This window comes from Melanotaenia boesemani, chromosome 8 (genome assembly GCF_017639745.1).
Source record: "Melanotaenia boesemani isolate fMelBoe1 chromosome 8, fMelBoe1.pri, whole genome shotgun sequence".
Classification (NCBI taxonomy): Eukaryota; Metazoa; Chordata; class Actinopteri; order Atheriniformes; family Melanotaeniidae; genus Melanotaenia; species Melanotaenia boesemani.
Window position 1 is genome coordinate 6,317,137 of NC_055689.1, and position 8,836 is coordinate 6,325,972.

The following is an 8,836-nucleotide window of genomic DNA, read 5'->3' on the forward strand; positions in this document are numbered from 1 at the left end:
ATCTCAGTGGGCACACTTGATCATATAAAATATCTTACATTTTGTTTTATTTTACTCAAACACTCATCTTCATCTTGCATCATGCCAGCAGCTTAACTTTGAGGCTCATGTGATCGAATCTCTGCAGCCTGCAGTGAAGCCGACATTAGGAACCTAATATTAGAATTAAATGTGGGAAGTCTTTGACAGTTGTTACCACTGAGACAATCTGAGGTTTATCCAACAGCCTTTATTCAACTTCATATGAAACATACATAAACATACAAAAACACTCAGAAAAAGACATATTTACAACAGCAAACAGGTGTAGGAGCTTTTTAAGAGCGGAGGTGCAGAACGCCGCTGCCGAGTCCTCAGAGCTGAAAACCTGCAGCATTTCTGTCCTCAGTGACTGAAACAGAACAAGTTTGAGTCAGACATGACATTTAACTTCAAACTGAGAGGTCTGTTTTCTAAACCCGGCTCATCAAAATCAATACTATTAAATACTAGATGGAAGTCATCAATAGCTACAGTTATATCTACAATATTCACATTATGGTGTTCCATTAAAAGTCTTCATTATGTCCATACTGTTAAAAGCAACAACTTCAGCATAATCCTCAACTTAAACTGAGCCCATTAACATGAAACTAAACAAGTCAACCATCAGGCACATAAGTAAGAAAGTTAGTTTGGTCGAGAATTTCTCTCCTTTAATAGAATCAACTGGTGTTGTATTATGCTTTACTGGAAAGCCTGATAAGTCACATTTACGATGAGGTATAAGGATTGTTCTTCTGTGGAATAATGAGCAACACAGCTAAACGTTTAATCTTCTCTTTGTGGTCACTTTTGTTCTCAGATTCAAGTGCTCTCAGGTATGAGTCAGTCACATGTTTAACACCTGACTGAAAGACATATTGGAAAGATTCTGGAGCCAGTGATGATCCCATATCTCAAGAATCTGGGACCCAACACTCTCCCCAACAGAGCCGGGATCATCAGAGTACCTCCAGAGCTTGACATGAAAGACCCGCTGGGAGTCCAGACCTCAGTCCAAGTGAACAGTGTAGGAAGCAGCTTGGAGATGCTGAACATGTCAGAATGACCAACACAATCATGCTGGTCGACCTTAAACAACTCCTGGTTGAGGAATGGGATGCCATCCCACAGCTAAATGGGACCAGTATGATACAAAGCTGAGGTCCCCGACAGTAAAATAAATAAACTGTACAAATTACCAATATTTTTTTTCTCCTTCTTACTGTGGGAGAGTGCAATGATTCAATGCACCACACAACTCAAGAACAAGAGTAACAGGAGAACACTGCAGAGGATCATGGCGGCACCACATGTTCATCTGTGGTGCTGATTCAGCAGAAACATGATCCTTTCAAATTATACTTCAATAAAACGGTGACTAATCAGGATTTCCAACCATGTATAAAACAGCACCAGTTACTGTTATTAAAGAGGAAAAAATAACCAAGAACGTATTTTCTTTTTCTGGTAAGTTTACATGTTTATTGGTGCTGAACTACACGTTTGTGCTGCACACAGCAGGAAAAAAGCGACATGCTTATTAAATAAAAAACGTCCTTGGTGAAGTTCTGGATCTGGTAGAAAACAAGCAGCACTGTGTCTGCATGAAGACACTGGCAGGTTTTAATCTAATTACAGCAAATTCATATCAAAATGATAATAATGTTCCACATTGCTCAGTTCTGGTGCTTATTCAGAAAATGCTGGTTGTTTCAGTGCAGTGCTGCATTTCTGTGGTCAGACCGTTAAGATGTTTGCAAACATCTCACCTCGCCACCTCCATGTCGTCGGCGTGCCCGTTAGACTCTCCGTTGGCTTTGTGAACGCTGTTGGTTTGAGGCTCGTGATCATCATCATCGTCCTGCTTCACCTTCTTGACGTTTCCCTCCTTCACTGGACTTTCCTCTGGTTTCCTCTGAAACGCAGCACACGGAATTGATTTAATTCAAAGGACTGAATGTTTTTAGGCTCCACAGATGCGTCGTATGTTTTCAGCCCTCACCTTCTTCCTGACCAGGTGGGAGATGTTGGACACCGGGGCTGAGGAGGTCTGCTCGCTGGTTGAACTGGTGCTTTTAATCTGTTAGGAAAACAAAATGTGATACAGCGCGAGTGGTTCAGGTTAAAAAACTAATCAGTACACCGTCAAAAGTAAATCTTACCCCTGAACTGGACGAAGCGTCGCTGTTTGCACTAAAACCAGAGAATGCAGATGTGGAGCCTCCATCCTTGCAGGGGAAAGAAAATAAGACTGTAAATGCAACTCAAAAATTAAGAGAACAAATCATCCAACTATGAGCCACTAAAAACGCAAGAGTGGGAATTTTATATTCAGTTACTAAAAGCCCTCAGACCTCTGCAAAGCCATTGCATTACTTTTGAGTTTGACAGTCTAAGACAGGCATGTCAAACTGGTCCAGCAAAGGGCCGTGTGGCTGCAGGTTTTTGTTCCAACCAAGCAGCAGCACACCAGATTTGACTGATTCAATCAACTGATCTCAGTCTTCAGACAGCTGATTGGTCAAACTGTGTGCTCTTGGCTGGCTGGAACAAAAACCTGCAGCCACACGGCCCTTTGCTGGACCAGTTTGACATGCCTGGTCTAAGAGAACAGTTAATTATCTCCCCAAAGGGAAGAATCATTTAAAAAAAAAAAAAAACATTCCTGGATCCAGGCGGTGATCCAGATCACCCCCAAAATCTAATCACGTGTTCCTTATTCCATTTCTGAGATTTCCTGAGAATCACAATCTGCCCATAACTTTGAGTTATGTCGCTAACAGACAGACCTAGCTACCTACGTCTGCCTTGGCGACGGTAAAAATCACACATCCAGACATTTAAAGAGTTCAGGTGTTTGGCAATAAAGGGAAAAGACTAAATTGTTTTTGGACTACAACACACAAGTTGTGAAACTATGAAACAGACTGTAGTTCAACAGTTGGAGAAATCTGCATTTGTGGGTACAAACCAAAAAACCACATGTGATTACCACAGTGTTTCTTTTACATCAATCAGGATGTCACATTCAAATATTGCAGGTTCGGTGTTGGGGTTAAAATAAAAACCATAATATCTATTCATGTAGCATTTTTCTAAAAAATGTTAAAGTTCTTCACATACAAGCAGATTAAAATAAAATTAATCTGAAACAAGAACAGAACAGAAAATTAAATAAAACGCACACGATACCGTAGAGTGAGCTGCTGAGAAAAGGTAGAAGGGCCTTAAAAACGTCCTCATAAACTCACCAGTCCACCCTTCACAGCCTCAGCTGCCATGCTCACGGTTTTCAGGCCTTCAGTTGCGTCCTCCACCTTCTCCTGGATCTCTGGTAGCAGAACCTTCAGCTCCTCCAACTCCTTCCTCTCATTCGGCAGAGCTTCTGGACCGTCAGCGTCGTCCAGCATCTTCTGCAGTTTTTCTGCAAGTTGAGATAAAAGGAAGAGGCGTTCCTAATGCGACTCTCGATCTGTGTCGGATAAAAAAAGAAAGCGTAGGAAGTAGCTGCAGCTCACCCAGCCGGCTCTTTATGACAGTGATGGAGTTGTTCAGGGACTCGATGGCCTGACTGTACTGAAGGTTCATGCTGTAGGTCACACCGAGCTGGTAGTGAGTCTCAGCGAGCAGGCGGCTGTCTGAATCCAGGAGCTTCACCTGCAGCTTCAGACACTCCTGGAAGTCCTCCAGTGCTTGTGTGTAATTTCCTGAGAGGATAAAAACAATGTCAGTGTCTTAGTTCTCAGCATCAGTTTCCTGTCCTCATGGGCTCCCATTACATGACTGATCTGGGACACCAAATTTGTCCATATCAGGCTTTTTTCTAGTGCTCCCATTGGTGGCAGCTCTGATAGTTAATTTGCCATGCTACATGGCAGATCTGAGGCAATTAAATCTTTAATGTGTAGTGACCATCGATCTGCCTCCAATCGTATTGGCAACCACTAGCTCGAATCATGGAAACAAATGTGATCATAGAGATGCTGATGACACTTGGCTTGATATCACTGTCTCAGCTTAAGCTGATCAAATCAAAGCTTGTCATAATTTTCTTTAGCTAAATAAAAGAAATCTAAAATCATAGTGTTCAGAAACAAAGGAGCATCAAAACATTAGTGTCCAACTTAAGTCAGCAATGTTAAAACCAACTGATCAAGCCAGAAATCTGTTATTTTAAAGGTCCGCTATATGTGTATAGAAGTCCAACAACATTGTTTTCAAGTGTATTACTCCAAATTCAGCCTTGGTCCTTCATTTTAGCCATTCCAAATGTGGCTCTAGTGAGCTCTAATGAGAACGGTCCGTTAGTCTGAACCTTTAAATGTTCATGAGTCTGCACCCCTCTCTGGGAGAGGATCTGGCTTTTGCTGGCGCCTGCTTGGTGATTTTAGAGGGTAGGCTCAGCTAGCCGGGGGATGGGTTAATAACTAACCACTAACAGGGGCAGTGGTTATTTCCTTTTGTGAGGTCACAAAGGGAAAGATCTCAGACTCACTCATTTGAGCACACATTCGCTAAAAAGTGGAGCAAGCAAGTGCGAGGTGACAATTTTCTCATGTTGGGCGTCAGACAGGCGACGAGGACACATGACTGTTAGAAAACCTTTAGAAAGTCAATTTTACGTAATATGGGACCTTTAAGATGTGAGCTCAATGTTAACAGCTGCATCAAAGCAGGAATCAAATCAGCCTTTTACCACCTAAAGAAAAACTTCCATTTGTTTTCAGTAATCTGGACCACTGTAATTAAGTTTTTACAAGTCTCTCAAAACTACAACTAATCCAGAATGTTCCTGCTTGTGTCCTCAGGAAGAACTTAGGGGTGAACAAGGCACTGGATGGTTCTGGTCCAAAACTATGGATCCCATCTGTTGAGCCACCAAGATTCGTAAGATCACCTGGGTCAAGTTTGCTTTGCTAAACATTTATTTTATTCTGCTCCAAATATCTGGGAAAAAAAACTACCAGACAACCTAAAGTCTGATTCAAACCTTAGTTCTGATAAATGAGGCCATAAAACTCTTTGCCAATGCTTTCAATGAGGTGGGGACTTCTCCTTTATGAATACACTGAATGCATGTTATTTGACAATTGCATGTTTTCTAATGACATCTGTATCATAGTACCTCATTGCATGTATTCTTTTGTCTGTTTCTTGTGATCATGTACAGCAAACCAGGTTACCTTGTGTACAAAAATGCTGGATGATTTAATTTGCCTCACCTTAAAATTTATAAAAGAAAAAAAAAAAAGAAAGTTGACTGGGTTTGAAAATTTTAGTGAATCTTTATTCATCCTGCGTTTCTTCACCAAAAGGCTGTAAAAACTTAAGTGTGTCTGCACCAAACTGAACTCTAAACACTAGTGAACATCTAGCAGCTCATAAGCCAAAGAAGACATGTAAGAGGAAACAGATTAAATAAGAGAAGTGATCCCGTCATGTATGGCAAAAAAACAAAACTGAATGCTTGTTTAGTAGCCTGATGGTACCTGATTCAGCAGAAACTTCACCCAGTTTCAGATGAGCCTGGGCCGCCATGAGCTGGTCCTCCTTAGTGTCCTTTCTGACGGGAGATTTAAAGAGAAGGAAGATTTAAAGAGAAGAGATCTATGCCTTGTATGACATTCAGATCTCAATCACAACTTGCTGTTTTTTACCTTTTGTAAATTACTTTAGCAACTTCCAACATCTCCCAGGCCAGCTGCAGGTTTCCCACCTCCTCATCCTCGCTGTCCTGTTTTTAAAAGATGCTTTTAAAACCTGGTAACACATGTGCACCAGAGACATTTTGAAGCAGATTTGAGGAGTACCTTCTCAGCAGCGTCTCCATCACCTTGCTCATCTGCACCAGCTTCCACATCCTCCTCTTCCTCAGCATCTAAGCAGTAAGATTGCATAAATAGATTAACTATGGTTGATATTCCACTAGAACAATTAGAGACCCGTTTCCAGTCAAACTCTGTTGGTGAAGGATAGAAGAAAATAAACTCACCTTCTGCTTCCTCTTGTTTGTCTGCAGATTCTTCCTCCTCACCAGCTGGTTCCTTGTCAGAGTCCATCTTGTTTTCCTTCTCAGTTTCATCTGGTTTTCCCCCATCTTCGCTTTTCTTTTCCCCATCTTCCTCCACCTTTTCTGTTTTCCCTTGTTCATCAACTTCTTCTGACTTTTCCGCCTTGGCGTCCTCAGCTCCTGCGATCTGCTTCTCGTCAGCTTTCTCAGCATCATCGTTTTTCTTCTCTGCCATGGCATCGTACACCTGGACCCTCAGCTCATCTCTGGTCTTCTCTGGTGAGGTCAGAGAAGTTAGGTCAAGAAATACAAATACAGAACAAACCCGAAATGGAAGCAACTTGTTTCTTTACCATCAACGTTTTCTGTGCTGTCAACATTTGAATCCTTGGGTTTGTCTTCATCCTCGTCCTCCTCTGGCACGCCCTCCAGAGCATTACCCAGGACAGAGTTCTCCATCCTACAAGCAGAGTAGAGGTGAGGCCTGCCGCCTAATAAAGCTATCATTTTATTTCTTAAAGACAATTTTATGATGGGTGTTGAAAATAAAGTTCAGAAACACACCGTGCCAAATCCAGCAGTGCTTTACCACACCAATAGAAAGCCTCTCCACACTCATCTGCTGTGTCTCCATACTTTTTAGCTCTGGAAAAAAATAATAAAGTTTTGCTGTCAGCTTCTGGATCTCAGTGCAAATCACAACCTGTTTGCACGTATGCAACACACAACTGAGTCAGGTTCCCCTCATTTGCATTATAAACAGGCTGTGAAGAAGCATTTACTCATTTTTTATTTGCATTATTTTGCATTGCTGATCAAAACCTCAAATCTTTCAACCAACGTCAGTCCTAATCAAAACTACCAAAATATGTAAAACATTTTTAACCCTTAAAATGCTAAGCTGATTACATGTCAGTTTTTAATAGAAAATTACATTTTTAAAAAGTTATTTTTCCATAAATACATATTTATCTTTCAAAAATAATAATCCCTAGTTCCTCAATCTGAAGTATACCCATGATGAGTTTTTTTTTTTTTTTTTTGCAGTGACCAAATGAAAACGACCCAATGTAATTATCCAAATTATTTCAACAATCTTTTTTTAATGGATTCATTTTTCGTCAGTCGTTATACAGCATGTTATGTGAATGGTTTCATTTTGGCTAAAAGAAATAGTAAGATTAGACTTTTTATTGTTGACCCTGACGTGATGATGGGGACTGGCTAGAGGACTTGTTGCCATCTAACGACCAGAAATAGTAGTAAATTGAAGCGACCCACGACAGTTTATTTAAAATTATTATTTTCTGGGGTTTTTGCACAAGTTAAATCAGTGCAGACGACGGCAATTCTGACTTTTAGCTCTTTAACTGAGGCGAGTTAGCTGCAAACACAACTAGCTCCCTTTGAACAGTGTGTGTGAAGCTCCTGATGCTGCTGACTGGTTAACTCACAGCATGCTGCAGGCGTCCTGTAAGGCGCTCACCGCCTCCACTGCTTTCCCCATCACCAGATACTTCTTACCGGTGCCGACGAGCTTGTTAGCCTCCTCCATGATAGCTAAACTGGAACTAAAAGAGACAATAGGTAAACTCAAACCACTCCACGTGCCAGACGAATTCAGCTGAAACCGTTTCACATAATTGTGTTACGTAATTATCAAACAAACTATGTAAATTAAGTCGTCTTTACGCCTACCTTGTCTGTGAGAAATGACAGCGGAGAAATTATAACTGTAGCGTGAAGACGTCCCTCTTAACTATCGTCTCACGCCGCTCTGACTAGCAACTGCTTCGTTGTTCTAATTTGGCGCGAAAGGCTCGTGCTCTTTCCGGTCGATTTCCGGGTTCGTAGACGAGCGCGGTAAAATACATAAAGGTACAGCGCACTAAAGAAATAGTTCCCATAGAAAACCGTTGCTGGCCAGTAAACATACACTCATTCAGATAGTAGATCAGATACTTAATAAATATTCAACAAACGTTATACATATAACAGTGTATATAACAGTTAAATGATGGGATTTACAGTTATTTTTCCATGGGTAATAGTTGGCGTTAATGGATTGAAATGAATTGAGCAAAACAACATAAATAAAAATATTAAGGGTAGAATGAAGGGAAAATGGCAAAAAGCAATAGGAAAAAGAGAGAAATGAGACGGTGACTTTACCAAATACAAGGAACCTGGGCAGAATACAACTAGGAAGTGGTTTATGTGGGAGTTCAAACCAAATTAATAATACTAGCTGATACATTATAAATTGTTAAAGTAGATGTTACACCAGTAGAATTAAATAAGTGTAACAAAAACATACCAGAATTATGCACAAAATGTTATGGAAAGTATGGGAACATTGTTTCATTGTTTACGCCAATGTAAAAATAAAAAATAGAAATCAAAATCTGATTATTTTGGAAAGGTAAGAGTAACAAATAACGGCAAAGCAAATGGCAATTAACCCTCAAATTTTTTTGTTGGACTTGTATTCAGAAAAACATGACTTCAGTACAAGTGAAAAGGTGTTTATGGACCTTAGTTCACTTAATGTTGAAAAGAAGGTGAACGATGTCGGTGGACCAAGTAGCCTACTTTCCATGCTTGTGATTTTTCTTTGAAGAATTGCTTTTGTCATGACAACTATTCATTTATTTTAATTCAAATTTGAAACTCAATTTATAATTTAAATATCATACTGTTATTTATAGATGATCTGGTTTAAAGAGAAGAGCAATGTTGTTTTTGTTTTTTGTTTTTGTTTTTTTGCTTTTGTTTGTGGTATTTGAAAGAACTGTGGCGTTG

General features: G+C 40.2%; 1 protein-coding gene across 1 annotated transcript; it reads right to left on the minus strand.

The window, feature by feature from the left end:
- Positions 1 to 209: 209 nt before the first annotated feature.
- LOC121644797 (histone-binding protein N1/N2-like) lies at positions 210 to 7,861 on the minus strand. Its single transcript, XM_041993001.1, has 14 exons — positions 7,733 to 7,861; positions 7,489 to 7,605; positions 6,599 to 6,679; positions 6,388 to 6,494; positions 6,017 to 6,310; positions 5,835 to 5,902; positions 5,682 to 5,758; positions 5,514 to 5,587; positions 3,543 to 3,731; positions 3,276 to 3,448; positions 2,187 to 2,252; positions 2,027 to 2,104; positions 1,794 to 1,939; positions 210 to 391 (listed from the first exon to the last, which is right to left on the minus strand). The coding sequence occupies exons 2-14, from the start codon at positions 7,587 to 7,589 to the stop codon at positions 385 to 387; spliced, it is 1,461 nt and encodes a 486-aa protein (XP_041848935.1). The 5' UTR covers positions 7,590 to 7,605; positions 7,733 to 7,861; the 3' UTR covers positions 210 to 384.
- Positions 7,862 to 8,836: the final 975 nt, after the last annotated feature.